At 46.1% G+C, this 23,378-nt stretch overlaps 1 protein-coding gene across 11 annotated transcripts in view; it reads left to right on the top strand.

Moving 5' to 3' along the window:
* MSI1 (musashi RNA binding protein 1) overlaps positions 1-23,378 on the top strand; it is an 84,009-nt gene that overhangs the window by 29,906 nt on the left and 30,725 nt on the right. For 2 of the 11 annotated variants that reach the window (XM_037878772.2, XM_037878770.2), the window contains exons 1-4: positions 16,633-16,821; positions 17,300-17,340; positions 17,738-17,819; positions 17,938-18,022. The exons of 3 other annotated variants lie outside the window; for them this stretch is intronic. In XM_037878772.2, coding sequence (XP_037734700.2) covers positions 16,763-16,821; positions 17,300-17,340; positions 17,738-17,819; positions 17,938-18,022 — 267 coding nt within the window. In that variant the 5' untranslated portion in view covers positions 16,633-16,762. Of the gene's footprint in view, positions 1-15,924; positions 16,331-16,612; positions 16,822-17,299; positions 17,341-17,737; positions 17,820-17,937; positions 18,023-23,378 lie in introns of those variants that run through there. 6 more of the 11 variants (XM_037878775.2, XM_043529996.1, XM_037878771.2 and 3 more) reach the window with 6 other exon arrangements.

Here is a 23,378-nt window from a genome sequence, read left to right as displayed (position 1 = left end):
TATAAATTACATTATCAGGGAAGCAGAGGATAACTCCTTTCTAGTGCCTCCCCTGGAAAATAATAACAGAGGCTCTAATGAGGTGATTTGTCTGTGACATGAAGTATTTTTCATGTTATATTTAATTTATCTTATGTCACAGATTTTAAAATGTCACCACAAAATTTTGCAACCACAGATCTATCTTTGGCCCATCTTCTGTAAGAACATAATGCCCCAATCAGAGTTGGTAATCAGGCTATTCTCCCTCATGTGAAGCATTATCTATTGAATGTCTCCATCTGTCCCTTACTGACTACTGTTATCTAAGCACCTTACAAAGTTCTACGAGTTAAGGTAACAAGGATCTCTGTCCCCCACCTTCCACCTCCCAGTTGTCGTGGAGGAGGGTTTCCCTATTTTTTTCGCTATTGTGGGAAAGCTAAGTTGAAGTGAGTTGTACATTTAATTATTAAGGTGTCAAAGCACACGCGCATTCTTATTGCTTATGGGAGTGAGTTCCAGTGCTGGGGCCAGCAGCCAAGAAAGCCCTATTTCCAATGCTCATGAGTCTCATCCTTGTAGTTGACACATCTATAGTATCTGAAGGATGTACCTCTCATCAGGCAAAATGACTGAGCGGTCTCTTGGGTGGCTTGAGCCATTCCCATGAAGAGCTTTGAAGATTAGGGTCCAAACTTTGAAGCTGTCTTGAGATTAATTGGGGAGCCAGTGTTCTGAGCAGAGCACTGGGGTGATGTGCTGTTAGGGACCTGGGTTGTATGGTAGCTGGGCTGCTTTACCCTAAACCAATTAGAGCTTTTTCAGGGTTGGCATTTCCATCCCTAGGTGCAATGCATTGCAGTTATCAAGTGTGGAGGTGAACAATGGCTAATATCCCTGTGACCAAATCTGAGTCCGACAGGATGGGGTGCAGTTTCCTAGCTAACCTTTCACAGAAGAATGTGTTTTAACAAATATCACTATTTGAGTGTCCACTAACAGTGAAGCATCCAGAAGGACTCCCAGATGTATTGCATGCCAGGGATACCTTCGTTCTGAAGTCAAATTTTCATTGTACTTCAGTATGGGATGAAAGCAGCTGCTAATGAACTTCATTAGGTGAGTTTTGAGTCTCCATTTCGAGAGAAATCGATCAGGGTTAAAAAAAAAAAAAGGTGGGGATGAGCTCAGGGTGTGCAAAGATGCAGACTGTGCTACCAGACAAATGCAGTCTGTGTCCACGTATAGTTGGGTTACCATTTAGGTAGATGCTAAGCAAATCAGTGTGTGTTTTAAGTTGTGTCCCAGTGTACTAACTACTGGACATATCAGTGAAGCATAGGTGAAAGGTAGCAATATAAATCAGCTTTGTTACATCAGTAAAAACCACAGCAGATTTGCATTTCACTTGTCAGTCACTCTGGATGTGAGAATTTATTTGGTAGGGCTAGATCATGGCCAGAAGCCAACTGGCTCTAGAATAAGTTAATTATGAATAAGATAAACTGATTTAAGCCCACTTTAATTCTGAATATCCACGGGTTTCATGGGGCTTAAATAATCCACTTTCAATTTACACCTTCAGTTAATTTGGATATACTTTTCTGAATACCCTTGTGTAGATAAGCCCTTAGGTAAGAAGGCAGAATTACTCATCCAGAAAGTCTAACTGGGGACTTAAGTGATATATAGTTTAATAACTGGGATGTACTGTAGATTGACATCCTTCCCCTGATTGGGCAGGGCAGTTACACTCCCAGTGTGGCATGGCTTTGGAGTTGATATTTCATGACCGAAAAGCTTACTCACCACATCCTACTCATGAGGTCCTACACTTGTCAATTTCAGCACGAACGTGATCTGTTCCTGGCATTTTAGTACTTTGTATGGCAAAAAGGGCCAAGTCACTGACTATGGTCAAACCTGCTCTTTGGCCCTTGCCTTCACACAACTTCTGCTGTTTCAGATCCGGTGGTATACATTTAGATGGAGTTATGACCTACCATTCTATGAAACTGACTGGTGATTTTATTCATGGGGATGAACTTGGAAGGAGACCCACAGAAGGTTAATGGTGGACTAGTAACCAAAATACTAATGATTGTTAGATATTAGGTTCTGGAAACTCTCCAAATGTATTAGCTACTTTCCAAACACAGAGGAAGACAGAATCCCTGTTTTGTGCTTGACGTGGTCAGGTTATTGAGTACTTGGGAATTTCCTGTCTCTTTATATTGTTCAGGTACTCTAGTGCCGTGCCAATCGACACGAGCTATACATTTATCTGCAGCTGTGGAACTGATTTTTATTGCAGTCTTCCTGAGAGTATTATAGAAGCAATTATAAGCACCATCTATCAGAACTTGCAGTGATGGAATGCGCACAATGGTGCATTCAATAGCTTCAATGGAGACTGGCCACTGTGTGTCCCAAAAATTTCACCTTGGTATCTAGAAGTTCTCTGGGCCTGATTCTTTATTTACTCTATAGTGTAAATCAGGACTAACTCTGAAGTTAATGGAATTACTCTAGGGCAAAAGTGGTATAAAGGATTACAGAATCTGGCCCTCTATTTCTGGGAACTACAATCCAGTTTGCCTAAGTAAAGACCAATGTTGGCTTTGTGGGAGATCATTAAGAATTATTGAAGACTCAGGCAGCGTCTGTTAAGCTCTCCAGCGTGGGGCCAGCAAATACATTGCCATCAAAACTTATCAGGCCGTTTAGCATCTTGTAAGAGAAAAAGATCTTGATGTAAAGCCCTTTCTAAAAGGATCTTCAATGTCATGACACCCATTAGGTGTGGTGTCTCTGGAAGCAGATAACCCAAGACCTTGAGCAGACAGCTTTGGTTTCCCGCTACAAGGCCCCTATATTTATAAGGGACACGAGATGAACCAGCTGACCCCAGATTTTGTGGGTTTCTATGCAGCATAGGATATGTAAAACTCCTTGCCTAAGGAGGTTGTGAAGGCTAGGACTATAACAGGGTTTAAAAGAGAACTGGATAAATTAATGGAGGTTAAGGCCATTAATGGCTATTAGCCAGGATGGGTAAGGAATGGTGTCCCTAGCCTGTTTGTCAGTGGGTGGAAATGGATGGCAGGAGAGAGATCACTTGATCATTACCTGTTAGGTTCACTCCCTCTGGGGCACCTAGCATTGGCCCCTGTTGATAGACAGGATACTGGGCTGGATGGACCTTTGGTCTGACCCAGTGTGGCCATTCTTATGTTTATGTTCTTATGTGTAATACCAGCTAGTTCCCTGTCTACCTTTGACCAGAGCAACTTCCACCTCAGCAAACCTCTGACAATCCTGGCTTCCTCCTGCTTCTCTGTGACATCTCCTCCAGCCTCTGGCAGCACTCCGCCAACTGTCTGTGAGATACCATTACTGCTGATTACCCCTTCCGTAAACTTAAAAAATGTCTTTGAGGAAGAAGGCAGAGACAGAGGAATGTAAGAATTTGAACTTGGAGAATGTGATGAGAGAACACCTAGAGAACAAGAGAGTGTTATTAGTTATTAAGACTGGTAGGTCCTATGTGTGCTTAGGTGAGCTGATGAGCCCTGTATCTGATCCCTCCCATTTGAAAGGAGACTCTCTATTTTGGTCACAAATGTATCACAACAGATAATCCTCATGCTATAAATTCATGCTGTTTGCATCATCACGTTCTATTGATATTGGAGAGATTATGACATTGCGACAGAAATGTGTCAATCCTCATAACATTCCTGCAACAATGGCGACCTGCAGGGACTAGCAAATTCTCTCCTCCTACCCATGGAAGAGTAGGGTGAAGAGCTCACCTTCTTCTGAAGCAAGAGGTAAACTGTAATCATCCCTTTATTCATATATATATAACCATGGCATGGTATATGGCAATGCTAAGCCCAGCTGCTACCCACTTGGAGATGAAGATGTTTTTGCTGGTAGAGACATCACCAAATTTTATGTTTGGTTCTGTGCCTGTGTTTCTTTCCCTCGACTTAAATGGAGTTGGGTACCCGTTACTCTCGCTATCAAAATACTTCTGCATCCTGACCTCTGTTTGGATAAGCATAGCTTTGCACACCTTTCCATACAATGATTTACGTACCCCAAAACACATAACTCCCTCATGTATGGATATATGTGTTTCATAGGCAAATTCAATCCCATGTTGGCATGCAAATGGAAAAGAGGGGACAATAGAAATGTGCATAACATACCTGATTTTCAGGAACTAACATATTTGATGTACAGGATGATTTTTTTAAGTGCTAGGTTAATTCTGGGCAACATTGTGACACTGAACATTTCTGTCGCAATGTCATAATCTCTCCAATACCAACAGAACATGATGATGCAAACAGCATGAATTAGGTTGAGTTTTGATACCCGTGCCCCCCAAATTCTGGCCAGAGGACACCAAACAAGCTCAGCTGTAGCCAGAGCATATTCTGCCAACTGATATGGACAGAAACCTGCAGGAGGATGGGAACTGGACTGATTGGATTAAAAAAAATCTTTCCTTTGCTGGGAGGTAGTTAATGCTGGTGGTTCAGAGACAGTTGCAGAAAGCACTTTTCTTTCATAATTGTGTTACTCTTCTATAGCACTTACTGACTGAGGATCTCAAAGCACTTTATGCACAATCTTGCTGTGAGGTTGGGGAAGAATTTATCCCTGTTTTACAGATGGAGTAACTGTGCCTCAGAGAGGTGAAATAGCTTACCCAAAGTCAGCAATTCAGTGGCAGGGCTAAGAATAGCACTCAGATCTAAGGACCCCCTGCCTTGTGCTTTACCACATGACCATCCCTCCTTTTTAAGCTTCCCACTGTCTAGTTACTAGATTGAAAGCTCTTCAGAGCAGGGACTGACTACCACTCTATTTGTAGAATGCCTACCACAATGGGGCCCCTTTCTTGGTTGGTCCCTAGAAACTACTGTAGTAAACATGCATAATAACTGATGGAAACAGGAAATGCTAACTCTGAGCTCATATAGCCTGATGAGCAGAACAATCACCTCTTGGGTGACACAGCTGAATACTCTTCACTCTGATGAACACACTGACCTTCACCTCTGGTTCTCTGCATTTGTGTCCTGTTTCTCATCAGTAAAATGAGTTTGATGGTCTCAATCCATTTCAAACCGGAAAACGGTTTCCACTTCAAAACAAAGTGCAGTCAGTCTGGAAGGAGAGTCTCAAGTCTGACCTAAGACTAAATTACATCTGACCCTGAGACAGGGAGGCCCCTCCAGGTCAGGGACAAGGGCATTGTCAGGACATTGGGATCTTGCACTGTAATTAGCCAGCAAAGATATCAAATACCTCTGTTTCCAGCATTCCTGTCCTTAAAGTGACATGAGCACAAAAAATAACACTGTCCAAAAGACTGAACAAACTTACTGATTTCCCTCTGTTCCGCAGCAAACTACTTCTGCACTCCTAAATCCACTGCCACAGCCCTTTGCTATCCCCAGCATCCAGGAATGGATTTGCCGGGCAGACTGCATAGCTTTCAGGACTCCATAATGATCAACCATCCTGAATGCAGTTTGCAGAGTGTGTAAGGGTGTGTAATTGGAGTGTGTAAGGGTGATCTCCCATTTCAAGAATTCTCCTGACTTAAAAGCTCCTTTCCCCATTAACAACTCTCTTCTCCCCTCACCCCCCTCTCAGCTTGTTTCAGGGACCAGAGGGGTTTTCTTGGATTCGAAACAAAAACATGGACATTGTGGTGAATATCTGTGTTGTAAAAATATTGCTATTGACTTTTTGGGGAGGGAAACTGAGTAGGGATGAAGAGGGATGCTTTTGCAGCTAAAGCACAAGGTGGGAGACAGATTAGCTGGGCTCTATTTCTGTCTTCACTTCAGACTTGCTGTGTGACCATGGGCAAGTCACTTAAGCCAAAATTTTAAAAAGTAACCACTGGTTTTCCATGCCCAATGTAAGACACCTTAGGCCTGACTTTCAGAGATGGTGAGCACCTGGAGCTCCCATTGGCTTCATGTGAAGCTGTGGATGTTCGGTGCATCTGAAAATCAGGCCTACGGTATCTCAGTTTGGGGCTCCCAAATCAGTAGCAACTTTTGAAAAATGGGCCTTTACTGCTTCAGGTTCCCCATCTCTTAAAAGTGAATAATGATAAAAACTCAGAGGGTGTTTTTAAGGCTTGACTCATATTTGGAAAGCACTTTGTGATCCTCAGATGGAAGGTGCTAAAGAAAGGGCTAAAACATTAAATAACATGTAGAAAAAAAAAAAACCATCCTAAACTAGGGCATTACAACTATGTAGTCAGATTACAAGTCAAATGAGACAAAATGTTTCAAGCCCGAGCATGACTCCACTAACATCAGTCTAATTCAGGAGCTACTCCTCTGAAGTCAGTGGAGTGGCTCCAGTGTTGAACTAGTGGGAGATCAGAATCAGGCCCTTCATTGTTTAATATATTAGATGACAGATGTGTGTGACACCTTTGGGACTTTATTTTTCCCAAAAAACTGAGGGATTTACCACAATCATTCCCTGTCTCTTACTACATCTGTCTGAAAAACTTTTAATTGTGGATTTTATATTGATTTTTTTTCTTTTTCATATTTTAAAGAGAGAAGTAGATCATTAGGGTATTTTACAGTGCCCCTTCATTCTAAGAATATCTCCCTTGGCTCTCCTGCATTCCTGGGGTTTTGAGGGAGCATGTCCCCATATTCCTACTTATTTTCATAACAGATTTTCCCTGTGGGAAATGGCTTTGGACAGCTAACTTGGAAGATGGTGATGGTTGGCCTTGATAGTGCTGTGACTGCCAGATAGCTAGTGGCTTTGGGAAATACTTTGTGCCACAAGGGAATTCTCTTTTATACCTGTTAAGAAAAGAAGCAGTGAATCTGCTAGTCCACTTCAGCAGCGATGGAAAGGATTGAGTGGGCATGTCGTAGGTGGGAAGGCCGTATCCTGGAAAAAATGGAATAAGGACCCAAATGTAGCAAAACCAGCCTAGAGGAAAGTCCCTAGCAAGCAAGAGAGCAGAGAGATAAATATAAAAGGGTTGGGAAGAGTGAGCAAGGGCTACAAGGGCAAGAATGGACAAATAGGAGGAGAAGAAAAATATTCCAAACTGGATCATAAGCAGTGCAGAATCAGACCTCTTCTTCAGTGAGAGATCAGATCGTTTGGCCTTGGGTCATAGGTGAGCCAACATGGCTCAAGGTCAAGATGATTTATTGATCCCATGTTAGTTCCAAACCCAAAATACTATTATTTTTTAAATCAAGATTTTCCTATTAGGAAAAGGATAGATAATAAAACAGAAAATATCACAATGCCACTATATAAATCCATAGTATGCCCACACCTTGAATACTGCATGAGTTCTGGTCACCTCATCTCAAAAAGGATATATTAGAATTGAAAAAGGTGCAGAAAAGGACAACAAAAATGATTAAGGGTCTGGAAAAGCTCCCATATGAGGAGAAATTAAAAAGACTGGGTCTTTTCAGCTTGGAAAAGAGATGACTGAGTTGGGATATGATCGAGATCTATAAAATCATGACTGGTGTGGAGAAAGTAAATAAGGAAGTGTTATTTACTCTGCATAACACAAGAACTGGGGAGTCACCAAATGAAATTAATAGGCAACAGGTTTAAGTCAAACACAAGGAAGTACTTCTTCACAAAATGCACAGTCAGCCTGTGGAACTCATTGCCAGGGGATGTTGTGAAGGCCAAAACTATAACGAGGTTCAGAAAAGAATTAAATCAGTTCATGGAGGATAGGTACATCAATGGCTATTAGCCAAAATGGTCATGGATGCAACTCCATGCTCTGGGTGTCCTTAGCCACAGATTGTCAGAAGCTGGGACTGGATGACAAGGGATAAATCACTTTTCTGTTTATCCCTGTGAAGCACCTGGCAATGGCCACTGTCAGAAGACAGAATATTGGGCTAGATGGACCATTGGTTTGACCCCAGTATGGCAGTTCTTATATTCTAAGGTTGTCCAAGCTGTGTGAAGCATTTAAAGGCACAGCAACAACCTGCCTATTTCACATTCCCTAGCCTGAAAGGGATCCACAAAAAGTATGAGTGAATGATGTGTATAGTGTGTTGGATCCCTGGAAAAGGTTCTTCTTTAAGAGATGATATTCCTGGTCATAGACACCTGCTCCAGTTGCATAGCTAGAGAAGGATGGCAGTTTTTTTCAGTACAATGTCCATTAGATGAACTTGGTCACTGTGACTTGCTTAACAAAATGATTAGGAAAATATTCTTCAACTTCTGACAAAAGAATTACAATAAGTGGTGTGGCAGACATGGGGGTAAGGAAAATTATACTGTTGCCCCCATGCAGAGTGGAGAATACAGTACAGGTACTATATGTCTATCTCCAGGGCTTTCAGACTTGCAGCTATAGAAACCTAAATCAAGGCCATCTGAACCCAAAAATCACCTGGGTCTTTGCACTCCGTATATTCTCATGGAACTTCTCTCTCCCTTCCCCCTACAAAAGGAAGGAAGCTCAGACAGTGAGTGATTGCACAGCCTACAAAGCTGTTCCTACAGTCTGAAGATGGCATTTTGCCTGGGAAGACACTGGTGTCTGTCTTGATTAGGATACGATACCTGATATAAGTCATGTAACAGATACAAACAAAATACCTTGGCAAAGCCCTGAGGAACCAGGACAGTCTGAGCTGCTTAAGAAGATTTGTGAGATGTATTTATGTCCTGGGCACTGGATTTGGTTTTAACCGGCCCTGTTACAGGAGTTTCAGCGTACAAGAAGATGCTCCCTTTCTATTCACCCTTTCCTCAAATGGCCAACAGATTTTCCAAAATCTTATTACTTAAAATCTCAGTGTAAACCAGGTTGCTTAAACACCATCCTCAGCATGGGAATGCTATAAAGGTGGCTAGGGTGGGATTTGTGGAGCAAACGTCCATTTATTGAAGATTAGAAAGTGAGTGGAAGTTCTAAATCATAGATTGTGTTATAACACAGGTGGGGCATTGACTAGATCATGAGCAAGAGTGAATGCTTTTGAGAGGGACAGAAAAACAGCTTCCGCTCACTCAGAGTATGTTTGAGCACTGCGCCAGATGTACTCTAGTCCTGCAAGTAAGAACATAAGAATGGCCATGCTGGGTCAGACCAATGGTCCATCTAAGCTAGAATCCTGTCTTCCAGCAGTGCTTGGTGCCAGATGCTTCAGAGGGAATGAACAGAACAGGGCAATGATTGAGTGGTCCATCCCCTGTTGTACAGTCCCATCTTTTTGGCAGTCGGAGATTTAGGGACACCTGGAGCATGGGGTTGCATCCCTGACCATCTTGGCTAATAGCCATTAATAGACCTATCCTCCATTAATTTCTCTAATTGTACTTTTGGCCATCATAGCATCCCATAGCAATGAATTCCACAGGTTGACTGTGCATTGTTTGAAGAAGTACTTTTGTTCATGGTTTTATAGGCCTCTATTATGTATCCTCTTAATCATCTTTTTTCTAAGCAGAACAGTTCCAGTCTTTTTAATCTCTCTTCATATGGAAGCTGTTCTATATCCCTCATCATTTTCATTGCCCTTCTCTGCACCTTTTCCAATTCTAATATATCGTTTTTGAGATGAGGTGACCAGAACTGCATGCAGTATTCAAGGTGTGGGTGTACCATGGATTTATACAGTGGATTATGACTGTTCTTGTTTTGTCTGTCCCTGTGCGTGATCACTCAGTGCTGTGGGGGAGAGGGTCGGGAACAGCTCATATGAATCTGATCCCGCTGAACTGCTCTGCGAGGCATATATTCATGCTCTTCCCAAGCATTGTAATGGGACCCAGTTCCTGTGAGCGTATGCTTCTGCTGAGCACTAAGCAGAGACTATCCAAAGTACAGGATAGCTCTTTGGGCCCAATTCTCCATTGCCCTTCACTTGGTGTACTCATGTACATCAGTGCAAAGTGAGTGTAAAACACTGCCATTCTAATGTGGTGGGCAAGGCGCAGGACAATAGAGAATCAAGCCCATATTGTATAGTCTTCTAGTTAGGAATAAGAGCTATGTCCCAAACTGCAACCAACTTCCTGTCTGATTGCACGTTATGAATCCCCCTTCTGTCTCCAAATCTCTCTGTTTACTCACCTCGCCACATGCCTTCTCTTTCTACCATTTCCCACACACGCCTTCTCTATTCCTATCTCCACTTCTACAGGTTCTTCTTGTATCTCAGACCCAAACTACAGCCTCTCACTATTCCCTGCCCTGATGCATTTCTCTTCCCCTTTTCTTTCTGTCCTTCTCTCTAGCCTTCCCATCTCTGTTACACACCCCAAACTCCCTTTTTCCCCAGCCAAGCCCTCACTTTGACTCCTCTACTCCTCCCAAATCCCCTTCTGTCTTACTCAAATCCTTACTCCAAATACTTATTCACACTTGTGCTCCTAAAAAGGTGTAGGCCTGTAGGTACAGAAAACCGTGGAGAGTGAAAATGTGAGCTGTGCAACTGCTTTGAGTGGTGAAGGCAGGGGCATCAGCAAGGAACATGAGAATGATGTTCCCTCGCCCCCATTGTGGCACCTGTACTATCCATTCTGTAATGCCTGGCTAGGGCATTATCCACAGGATGCAGGCAACAGTAGAGAGATAGGGTGGCATCAGCTTTAAAAAGCCCCTCAGGCTATTGCAGAAGATCTACAAAGTAGCATGAGCTGAAGGTAACAGAGGCTGAGAGAGAGATACTCTCCAGCATAGGGAATGGGCAATGAAACTCTCGGTCTCTGATGTAACAAGTAGTATTCCAATTGTCACTTTTTAGAACTCTGAAGCTGATCCTGGAACTGGGGTCTGCTTATTAGCGGCAACCTTTCACTGACTGCCAAATTCAGCTAATCAGGCTTCAACATAGAGGAGGGGAGGCCTGTAATGGGGGAAAATAGGTTTGATTTCACCCCCCAACCCCAGCTCTGATCTGCCTAGTGAAGGCGAGGGGAGAGAGATTGGAAGCAGTGCCCCTACCAGAGGGCACTGAGCAGTCTGGTGACAGGGGAGAAGGACTGGAAGATGTTCCCCCTATATACTGGGTGCTGGGCTGAGGGACTGGGTGAAAGTTACTGGGGATAACGAGCTAGGAATAAAGGTAGTACAAGAACCATCAACTATGATAAAGATCTGTGCCAATGGTACTTAGAGAGGATAGGGTATGGACAGTGAGGATGAGTTCAGGTAGCTTTTTGAGAGGAGGAGCCGAGACCTATTTTAATTGTTTTAATTTGCTCTTACTGTAAACATGTTAGTGTTTGTCTTGTTTTACTAAAAATCTGATGTAATGGAAAGTGGAGAATATGGAGTCAGTGCAGAAAAATGTTCTCAGCTCAAAGATAAGTACCTCTATTCTTACCTATAGAAAAGAGAATCCTATGCCCACTGCATTTTGGAAAAGGGAGAAGAACAAAGCCAGTATGGGTCTATGGCAGATGTTAAAGTACAATAACAACTTGGTAGCAACTGCCCATCCTTCAGACCCGTAAATACTCAGATGTGTGAAACAAATCAGTTAGCCTAGGCTTTATATTTACAGTTTCCTCCATTTACATCATGTAGGGGGAGGGATAGCTCAGTGGTTTGAGCATTGGCCTGTTAAACCCAGGGTTGTGAGTTCAATTACCTACTCTCTACTAGTCTGCTCAGTACAAACTCCCCTTTTTTGGTACCGAAATCATAAAGCTCTTGCTTTCCCTCCCACATCAGACCTTCTTTCCCTTGTGGTGCCAGGGCCCCAGTCCTGTCCACTCTTGCTTTCTTGCATCATTTGATATATTCTCCCCCTTTTCCTGTTGCCATGATTCTTTCATCCACACTTTACTTACTAGTCATGGCCCCTTTAAGCTTTCATATTCCTTCTTTGTCCCATTCTTTCTTATTCATCATTGAATTTCTCCTCTCCCACTCTTTCAGTCTTGCATCCAAATCCCTATTCCTTTTGTGCATTCTCTTCCTCTTTTTTCAAATGCTCTGCAGCATATAACCTATTTTATAATAATCTAACCCTATTTAATGGGTTGTGTTGCAACAGAGGAAAGTTTTTTGCTTTTTCAGCTGTTCTGTTTTACTGTTGTTGATGCCCAAACATGAATCAGGTCCAAATTCTATTTATCTAGGTGCTTATAGGGCCCCATAACTGTAGTGTTTGAGAGCCTAGGGCTCCTTTTCAGCCCTTCATTCTAGTTAATTAATTTTGCCTTTACATACCTAAACCACTTGGATCAAGTCAGTTTCCACCATGTAGGAGAATGGCCAGGCAGTTTCCTTTGAGGCAGACACCAGTTGTATGCCTCATATACTGGCCAGCAGGGAGTGTCTACCATCATTCTCTCCAGAGAGCAAGCATCATTTCCAAAGCAGGCGTGAGCATAACTGGAAGCCACTGTCAGCAGACTGGTATTGCCCCCAGGCTGGCTAAAAAGCCGCAGTTAATATTTTCCAGGTTTACATGTTCACTATCTTAAAACAAATATTACAAAAATTATTTGGATTCTCATTCAAGCTTTTTTATTAACTGGCCAAATGAAATTTAAAGCAAGGGCTCTTGCCTTTACCCCTCTGCTGGAGCCTCCCACCTCCTGTGAAGAGATGGATCTCCAAAACGCTGTCTCTCTCAGCCTCCTGCAATGATGGAGGAGGAAAAAAGTCTCTGCTACTCTATTCCTCCCTTATCCTTCAATGTTTGGGTCCTGCATCCCTTTGTGAATAACTCAAATATCTATCTGCCTCTGCTTCAGAGTTCATAGAGGAAAGGTCCATAAATGGCTATTAGCCAAGATAGGTAGGAATGCAACCCTATACTCTGGGTGTCCCTAGCCCTTGCCAGAAGTTGGGAGTGGATCACTTGATGATTGCCTGTTCTGGTAATTTCCTCTGAAGCACCTGGCATTGGCCACTGTCAGAAGACAGGATACTGGGCTAGATGGACCATTGGTCAAACCCATTATGGCCATTATGTTCTCCTAAACACTCACTCCTTCTCTGAGGCCCACAGACATTAACCCACATTAGTCAAATACCCTCTTTCCCTTCTCCCACATTATCTTGATGGGGAAGAGGGAGTAAAACATGAGTAACACAACAATAACACAATGTAATATTTAATGCTGTCTGGGTCTTCCAGTGTGGCATCCTTTATCTAGCCATCTCTTAAATAAAAAGATATTATAGTGGATGGAAAGAATGGTAAATTGCAGATATACATTGATGACAAACCAGAGGATTTTGCTATTTGTGTGTGGAACACAGTTTGGAATTGTTGTGTTGTTGTATAGAAGCAGCTCATCCTGTGAGGTAGTGTGCACATTCACCTCCCATTGACACCCATGGGAGTTTAGGATACTTAGCAGCTTGAGCTCATACTAGGTAACTGATTTCCCAAGAAATGGTTACAAAGTCTTTGCTTTTTAACATTACTGTACATAATGATTAGGGCCAATGTATAGCCAAATAAACTGCTGGCAACTTCTGCTGAGATTTTTGCCCCAGTTCTGCAGATTTTGCGGACATGTCACCAGATTTAAGAGGATGGGCATTGAAAAATATCCAAGGGTAATGGATAGGCCTGGTCACTGCAGCAACCTGTACCAGGCCTAGCAGCAATATTAGCAATTACACTTTTGTATTTGTATTGTGGTTGTACCCACAGGCCCCACTCAGGATCTGAGCCATATTGTGCTAGGTGCTGTACAAACATGCAGTAAGAAATAGTGCCTGCCCCAGCAATCTTAGTGTGTGGGGAAAAAAGTGCTTGTCTATTCTCCTGGTTGCAGCTGAGGTACAGTATTGAGATTACTGCAGGGGATGGGAGACTGGGAAATAAAACTGATAAAAGGTCAAGGATGAATGGGAGTTTCTTGATATCTATCTTACCATTCCTAACCAGGCAGCGTGGCACGATGGGGAATCAGAAAATAAAAGGGAAGCCCATTCTGGATAAACTGGAGTGAGGAATGAGTATAATAAATGTTTAACTTGCATATTGCATGACATAGCAGATATATTGGGCATTTTGGCCGAATGTCCGTTATGTAATCTGAGCGAATGTTCCATTTCCAAGTGACATGCACAGAGCTGTAGTTGTGAAGAGGTAAGAAGTGTTCTTTGACTGTAGGTCCATGGTGGATAATCTAGCAGTTCAGCTACTCCCAGCTAAATTTTGACCCTAGCACTTCATTGGTACGGTTTGGGGTTGAACTAGAGGGTGCACTCCCTTGGCTTCCCAAAGTATCTGTACATGGACACATGCAGGACAGACTAGTTTGGTAGTAAGGAAGATTTGGAACATGGCATAAGTGTCAGGCTGGTGTCCTATGGGCCGATCAGTTTTACATGGATAGAAATGCCAATTTAATCCATGTAAAATTGCACTGTGATTTGGGCTACTATCACAGCAGCTGAAACAAGGCTCCAGTGCCTCTGAGAAAGGCAGCTGCAAAAGGAAACTATGGTTGTATTTTACCCTCAGTTTTTATACAACACTCACTGTCATCAATGGGAGCTGAGCTGATGATCCATTGTAGTACGTAGCCCTGCTGTTGTAGTCTTGGCCCACGGTACCTAATTAAAAAAACGATTCTACTGTAATCACAGTCCCTTGGTAATGATAGGAGCTGGTGAAGGTGCTCTCTCTCTTTTGAAGGGAGGTGATCACTCAGAATCTGGTTTGATAGTGATAACAGTTGAGTAAAGTACCAGGATACAAGTACTACAGTGATGGGCACAAGTACATGAATCTAGACAGAGAAAATATGTTGAGGGGGAAAAAGTTACACTAGTCTGTCTCCATTCTGGTGATTGAAAGGGGGTTAGATCTCTAATCAATCTTACTAAGCATGTACTAAGGAGACTGTGTGGTCAAGGGACTGTGCAAAGGCCTCTGTGAGGAATTCCTGGGTTCATGCGCCAGCTCTGCCTGAGACTGACTATGGCCTCGGTAGTCACTTCACATCTGTGCCTCATTCCCTTATCTGTAAAATGGGGATAATGCTACCCATGGATTGTGAGGAGTCAGTATAAGGTATCATTTAGTGCAGAGGTTCTTAACCAGGGGTCTAGGGCCCCCTGGGGGCCACGAGCAGGTTTCAGAGGGTCTGCCAAGCTGAGCCAGCATTACACTTGCTGAGGCCCAGGGTAGAAAGCCAAAGCCAAACCCGCACCACACGGCACTGAAGCCCAGGGCCCTGAGCCTGGCCACCTGAGACTGAAGCCTAAACAAGTTAGCTTTGCAGGCCCCCTGTGGTGTGGGGCCCTGGGCAACTGCCCTGCTTGCTCCCTCCTAGCTTTTATATGCAGAAAAACAGTTGTTGTGGCAGAGATGGGCTGTGGAGTTTTAAATTGCTTGTTGGGAGGTGAAGGAGGGGTAAGAAAAATGTCGAGAACCCCTGGTTTAGCCAACGCTTGTGTGATACTGGGGCTATGCAAGAGTACCACGGTGGGGGCGGGGGGGGGGGGGGGGGGAAGAGAAGCAGTCTTGTTTAAATATGGTACATGCCACAACACGCAGATCCTGCTTCAGGCTATGTTTGTGTCACATGTGACTGTATGCAGTGTTGGTCCCATGATATTAAAGAGACAAGGTAGTTGAAGAAATATCTTTTATTGGATCAACTTCTGTGGGTGCAAGAAACCAGCTTTTGAGCTTACAGGGGGCTTTTCTTCAGGTCTGGGATACCTGTTATTGTTGTCAAATTGATTTAACCCTCTCAGACCAAACTTCTCCTCTGTGCCCTGGTGGATCAGGCTGGAGGGGATGTCCCAGGTGCGCAAGGCAGCCCTGGAGAGGAGTATGGCTCACATTCCTGCCACACTCAAGCTCACGGGGGCATTTGGCCTCCATTCAGGGTAAGTGAAAGAAGCGCAAAGCCAAGTTTTAGGCAGACTAACAAAGCTAAACCCGGACACGCATCTGAGCCAGCCAGGCTCCGGCGGCAGGGCTCTCCACAGAAGCCTCTCGGGGGCTTTCACAGCGCGCTTTCCTTTTGTGCCGCACGGTGCCATGTTTTCAAACGTGAGTGCCTAAAGTTAGGCCGCTCCAGCCCCGTTTTAAGCCCGCACGTTTGAACAGCCCCAACTGCAGCCAGCACTTCGGAGCTTGTTACGCGGCTTTCTTGGCAGAAATAGCTCCGCTCCCCCGCTCTAGGGCGCGCTGCCCGGTCCCCCAGAGCAGCGGAGACCCACACGGTAGCACGCCAAAGCCAGACGCGACTCAGCACAAGCTTCCCGGGGCCAGCTCCAGGCCCCCTTTGTTTCTAGCTGCGCGCACCACGCTGCGTGAGCCCCAGCAGCCCCTCCATGGCGAGCCAGGTGAGAATCCTCCGGGCGCCGGCTCCAGGCTCCCTCCCCCTGGGCTGGAGACGGGGGCCAGGTGGGGCGCGCACAAACCGCGGCTCCCGTCCCTGCTCTTCTCCCGGGCGGTACCAGCCGCGGACGGGTCGACTCCGCTGTACTTGCCTGGCCTGGGCGCGGCTCTGCCCGAGCCCCGCTCGCTGCCGTCCCCCCGGTGCAGGCGGCCAGGCAGGCAGCAGCCGGCCGGGTTTTATGCGCACGCCGGCTGCCCGCCCGCCGGGGGTGGGAGGAGCCGGGCAGGTTGTCCCCGCCGGGCCCTCCTCCCTCCCTCCCCGCCTGGCTGAGAGGGGTCGGGGGAGGGGGCAGCATGGCCTGTCCGTCCGGCCCCTTTTCCAGCGCTCATCTGCCCCGGGAGTGCGGCTCTGCGCCTCGCAGGGAGAAGAGGTCCGAATGGAGACAGAAGCCAGCCAGCCCGGCCTCGCCTCCCCGGACTCCCCGCACGATCCCTGGTACCGCTCCGCCCGGCGCGGCGGGGGGCGGGAGCCGGGGCCGGCAGCGCGCCTCTCCCGCCGGCTCCAGCCAGCTCCCCGCGAGCTCGTGGCCCGGACAGGCTCGGCGGTGGCGGCGGCCGCTGCCAACATGGCCGATCCCTGCGAGCTCGCCCTGCCGCCGCCGCCGCCGGCCGCCGCCGGAGTCCGGACCCGAGCCCCCCCTCCCCGAGCCGGGCATAAGGCCACGCGCTGACCCCGGCACCGGGCAGCCCGCCCCGCCCCCCCGGGGGCCGCGCAGGGTCCCCCCCCCCCAGCCTGGGCAGCTCGTCCCGCATCCGCGGCGCGCCGGGTCCGGTCCCCCGCTGGAGCCGGGCAGCCCGCCCCGCCTGCTGCCCCCGCGCTGCTCCGCTCCCGCCGCCGGGCGGCCCGACCCGGCCCCCCGGCCGCCCCCCGGCGCGCCGCGCTCCATTCACGGCTCTTTTTGTGTCTCCCGCAGCAAAATGTTCATCGGGGGACTGAGCTGGCAAACCACGCAAGGTGAGGCCCGCCGGGCAGGGGCCGCTCCCCGCGGCGCTCCCACTCCCCCGCGGGCCCCGGCCGAGCTCCGGACCGGGCACCTGCCACCCAAACTTTCCCAACTCCCCGGGCGGAGCGGGGTCGGGGATCTGCTCCGCCCGGCCCGGGCTGTTATTCCGGGGGGGGGGAATCCGCTCTGTAGGGCTCCCTCGATGCCTCTTCCCGGGGAAGGGGGGGGGGGAAGCCGCGGCCGCCCCCGGACGCGCGTGTGTGGGGGGGCGCGTCGCTCTTCGCCACCAGGGGTCGGCTCCGGGCCTGGGGCGCTTTCTCCGTGGGCCGGGCGGGGCGGCGCGGTGGGGAGGGAGCCCCGAGGGGCCGGCGCTAGGCAGGGGCCCATGGCCTTGTGTTTTGGTTGCAGAGGGCTTGCGGGAATACTTCAGCCAGTTCGGGGAGGTGAAGGAGTGTCTGGTGATGCGGGACCCGCTGACAAAGAGATCCAGGTGAGAAGACCAGCCCCTGCTCCTCCTTTGCTCCTCGCCAGAGCCGGGCCCGACTTTAACCAACTTTCTCTCTTCTTTCCTCCTCCCCCCCATCTCCTGCCTGGGATTCGGGGTGCAGGGGGTTCGGGTTCGTCACGTTCATGGACCAGGCCGGTGTGGACAAGGTTCTGGCCCAATCCAGACATGAACTGGACTCCAAGACGGTGAGGTTTCTTCTCCCAAGTAAGGGGGTTCATTTGTCAACTGAGCCTCAGTGCTTAGAGCACTGATTGATTGTGGTGTTTGATTCCCAATGAGGGGTTATAAACTGTTGATTATTGATAAAGAATTATCCTGCCCTTCTGCATCCTGGTGATGGTTTGCTAACTGGCTGCTCTTCTGAGCTGTGGATGACCAAGTATGGATTGGTTTGTGAATGTCTGAGTATTGATTATGAATCCCAGGTTATGATTTTCCATTCTGCCTACTGATTGCAAGAATCCCTTTCGAGAAACTGCTGGTGGCACTTTGTGAGTTGAAAAGACTGAATACATTCAGGACTGCACAAGAAAAAGTGTGTCCATGTGAAACTAACAGTGTCTGTGGGAGCAGCTGCCCCGTAAGTGGAGAGGACATGCAGAGCCTCACACTCTCATGTAAAAAGAAAAGGAGGACTTGTGGCACCTTAGAGACTAACCAATTTATTTGAGCATAAGCTTTTGTGAGCTACAGCTCACTTCATCGGATGCATCCGATGAAGTGAGCTGTAGCTCACGAAAGCTTATGCTCAAATAAATTGGTTAGTCTCTAAGGTGCCACAAGTCCTCCTTTTCTTTGTGTGAATACAGACTAACACGGCTGCTACTCTGAAACACTCTCTTGTGATGCCCTCTCTTAGTCCCTTATGGAAATACAGCACCCCACAGCCTTTGATAGGCTTTTATTGTCTCTTGTGTGCACCAATCACCTTCTGTTTTGCCATAGGTGTAACCCCTTCATGATGGGTTTCAGAGTAACAGCCGTGTTAGTCTGTATTCGCAAAAAGAAAAGGAGTACTTGTGGCACCTTAGAGACTAACCAATTTATTTGAGCATAAGCTTTCAGCTGTAGCTCACGAAAGCTTATGCTCAAATAAACTGGTTAGTCTCTAAGGTGCCACAAGTACTCCTTCCCTCCATGATGGGCGCTTGACCCTTACAAAGAGCTAGGCCTGTTCTCTCTGGTGATGCTATAGACCAGTGGTTCTCAAACTTTTGTATTGGTGACCCCCTTCACACAGCAAGCCTCTGAGTGCGACCCCCTTTATAAATCAAAAATGCATTTTTTAAAATATTTAATACTATTATAAATGCTGGAGGTGAAGCAGGGTTTTGGGGTGGAGGCTGACAGCTTGCAACCCCCCACGTAATAACCTTGCAACTCCCTGATGGGTCATGACCCCCAGTTTGAGAACCCTTGTTATAGACCCATATCCCTTTGTGTTGAGGAGTTGTTGCCTCATGCTCTCTTATGGCTTCCCCAGGATACGAGTTTGCAATGGCCATGAATTCCTGAAGTTTATTGTCTCCTAGTGTGCTCAGAAGGTGCCTCTGAGGGCCATCTTCTGCTCTTTGAGATATCAGTGGTGCCTCCATCCCCCAGGGTGGTACATCAGTTCTTGCAATTACAAGCTGTTCTAGCCACTTTGTGAACTTGTAGATAGTTTTTTAAAGAGTCATTGGGTCTCTCAACATAGACTGTCAGTTCCTGCACTGCAAGCCCTTGGCATCAGGGAGATATGTAGGATCTGTGTTTGGGGAGTGGGTGTTAGAGATCTTTTGTCTGAGTAGTTTTAGTGACTTTTGTGCTGTCAAATTCCTCTTTTTCTTAATATTGACCCAGGGGTGGGGATACAAGTGGTGGGGGCACATGGGGAAAAAAATAAGTTCCAGTTCCAGCCATGAACTAATGAAAAGTCCACATGTGTAACTTGAAGTCTAGTGAGGCAGTTCAGGCATCAAATTCTTTATCTGAGTTGAATAGAGAGAGCGGGAGAGAGAGAGACCCTTTCTTGAGGCTTACAGCATGAGCTGCGGTAAGATTTATGTCTGTTCCTGTTTAACTGCATGGATTGTTCCCTTTGATGTATACAGGACCTTCCTCCCCATGGGAGCTCCTGGTTAAACCTATTCCAGCCGCCTCTGCAGTGTGCAGATTGCCAGGAGTCTTAAAAACCTTGTCCTCTTGTGAGAGTGGTGTAAAGTTAGTTTTGCTTTGGGGGAGGATTCTGATTAAATGTTTTGGGGTGGGGGCAGGCTTGTTTTATTTTATAGTCTGTATAAACCTGGGGTCTGATGGTGAATCTGTGGGACTGGCCTAGCTCACTCTTGAAAAGGTGAATGATGGATGTTGATGGTAGCAGCAATCCCAAGAGCATTTCTGGGACAGAAGTGAGATGCAATCTATGGTCTCCATTCTTACCTGTCTAAACCAATGCTGCTTCTGGTCTTAAAGCAATTCTGCAATCCACTGGGTGGGCCCAGGAAAGGGAGGGGATGTGGAATGGGTAAGTGTGCTGAAGGAAAAGAGAAGGGACTTGTGGTGTAAAGAACATGTGGGGCTGGCCAGCCATTGAAATTCTCTGATGCATCTGGCTTGCTGATTGTATGCTGAGGAAGCAGGAAGAATGGTGGCAGTTTCTCTAAAGTCCTTTCTTTGTCAGGAACTTGGATTTTTTTTCTTTTTTTCTCTCTCTTTTTTTAAAGTTTAAATCTGGTCTGAATGTTTTGGGGTATGTTGCCTGGTAATTGCTGGATTAGGATCTAAGACTGATCTATATGTGAGTTCAGTGGCTCTCAATTCCCCTAAAACATGCTGATTTTGTAGTCCTGTTTGGAGCCTTAGATGTGTGTGGGGGTTTTTTGTTTTGTTTTTTCCCCCTCTTTAGTTGAAAGTCTCTGCTGTTAGTCATGGACTAAATGTCACCAACTCATCTGAATCCTAACTTAGGCTTTTATAAAACTTTGTGGGAAAAGGCCCAGTGTCCTGAAACTACACCCCATTCTCTGTGCTTGGTGTCTCCTGGTAAACAGCACTTGGTAGATAATGTCTGCCCAACTTGTTGCTTCATTGTTTTCTGATTCTTTCTATTGTAATTAATGTTGTTGGCCTGATTCTCTGGAGGAAACCTTGTGCCTTTCAGACTTCTCTTTGTTTGTAAGCTAGATAGCAGCCTACAGGGGTTATTTATGGAAATGCTTGATATGAGAGTTGGCTTTGCCGTCTCAAGGTAAAAGATTTGCGTGCCTTTGTAAAGCTGCAGACGGCTGCTGCCTTCAGTTTCTCTATGTGCCCTAGAAACAGTGATGTGTTAGAGGTTTTCTTGCTTGGGTTTTTTTTGCTTTTGCTGTTTTTATTTGTGTGTGTGTGAAAGGGGTACTGTAGGCATTTTCAGATTCACTATTAACAAATGTAACAAAGCTGGCACTAGAGATATGACAATTGTGCTTTTTTGAATCGCTTCAGATCCCAGCTAATGGATATAGATAACACAGATAATGATGTCAGCAAGTTAAATGTAGTTATATGAGCTTACATGGGAATTAAACAGTGTTACGTGGCCTGAAAAGTGGTAATGAAGGGCCCAGTTGTGCCCTTGTTTACACTTGTGAGGTCGGTGGGATTCCATGGATATAACCATGGGCACAATTTGTCCCTAAAGGTTAGTAACTTGAAATGAAAGTGACAAGTATTTAAATAACACCCCTAACCACTATCAGATACTGGTTACGTTTTTTAGGACATTATCTGAGGAACTCTGAATTCCTCGTGTACAAATCTTTATCACATCCATAACTGACAGTGAAGTAAAACTCAACCAGATTATTGGCTTTAATACCAGGGATACAGAAAGTGATTACCACCACTTCTCCTTTAATTATGAAAATTCCTGTACTTGAGGAATAGCCCCCTTTTAGTACCTTGAGTCTTGTATTGAACGCTCTCTCCTCTGTGCACCTTCAGTTACGTGTCTGCAGTTGGTTAGTTAGGCCTCGGTTTACCAGCAACAGTAGATAGTTGTGCAGAAGAATTTGTGAAATTACTGCCTGCCCCCTCTAGCCAGGTGGATACGTTATCTCTACCCAGTTTATCACACTCAGGGTAATGAAAAAATGAGTCCTGGGCTTAACTTTGCTGTGTATGAAAGCATCTTCTTGGCAGGAGCTGAATGACACTGGCTGAGAACTAAAAGACAGTAGATTATTGTTTTTGCTTATTATCTGCCATCGGCCTCTTGGTCTCCTGCCGTCCTCTGTCCTCAGAATTCACTGAGGATTTCTGCACTAGCCAGGAAGCCAGAGGATTGGATTGGGAGGAAGGGGGAGGAGAAGGAAAGGTGCTCAGATGTCCCTATGAGGCACCAAGAGGGTATGTTGCTGTGTTTGGCGGTCATAAGGGGAGTTTTATTTATGTTCTTCACTTTTGCCTCTGTTTACTTATACGCTGAGTTTATTTATGTTCTAGGTTGTGAATCAGGATGGAGGTGGGAAGGCAGAGGGGAGTGATCTGAAGAGGTACTGAGCTTTGGGTTCTGTCTGACAAATGAAAAGATGAACGAAGGGAGAAAAGCCAGGCTGGAAAGTAGAACAATAGCAGTGAGAGGAGCTGGAGAGGTGCAGTTTCCTTGCGGGCTGTTTGAGCTGCTGGGCGAATGGGACAAACTTCTCAGCTCCTCTCCCAGCTACAGCCTTTCCAGCTGTGGGCTGAACAGACCTTCCTTTAGCACAGGGCTCTCTAAGCTCATTTGTAGATTTGGATCATTTCTAATGTAAAGGTGACATCACAAGAGTTGCTGTGTGTGCATTATAGTGGGTGTTTCGTTTTCAGTGCAGTAGTATTTTCCTAGTTTAAGTTGTGGTGGTGGTAAGAATAGTGCAGCCATGCGTTCATCCATTGCTGACCCCAGCAGAATGTGCACCATCTGGATATTGGTGCTGAGATAAAGGCACTCTAGTGGACAGCAGGTTTAGTAATACACCAAACAGATAGGCGTATCTAGCACAGTAGGATGATTGGAACTGATTGTTTTTATTGTGCAGCATATAACCTGCAGAAGGGGCAGCAGTATACTGTGTGATTTGATGACAGGAGTCTGTATTGCAACTTTCTGTCCTTGGGACTCTTCAGTTTAGTTCACATCTTCCCTTCTCATGTGAATCCATGCTTTTGGGGCTGAAGTTCTTAGCTTTTTATGTGCAGACCATTTCCTGCTTCACTATTAACCAGGTGAGCTCTGTACACTTAGCCAGAGTGAAGGGGAGAATAAAGTACTTTAATATGACATTGCTGGTACAGGGTGGCCAAGGTGGAGTCTGAACACAGAGGACCGGCTAACAGAGACTGCTAATCCCAGCCTGTGGTGTTCCATCTTGTGCTGAACGGCTGCTGCTCACATTCAGATGGAACATTGCATGCTGGGAACTGTAGTCTCCAGGGATCACACCTCTATTAGAAGATAAAGTTGTCTGCAGTCTACTTTATGCTCATTAGGTGTCTTCCTTGGGTCTGGCAAACTATCACTTGGGCAAAGTTTGTGGAGAG

This window comes from Chelonia mydas, chromosome 15 (assembly GCF_015237465.2).
Source record: "Chelonia mydas isolate rCheMyd1 chromosome 15, rCheMyd1.pri.v2, whole genome shotgun sequence".
NCBI classification, from domain to species: Eukaryota; Metazoa; Chordata; order Testudines; family Cheloniidae; genus Chelonia; species Chelonia mydas.
The sequence above is the reverse complement of the archived record's forward strand: the minus strand, read 5'-3'. Positions and strand labels throughout refer to the sequence as shown.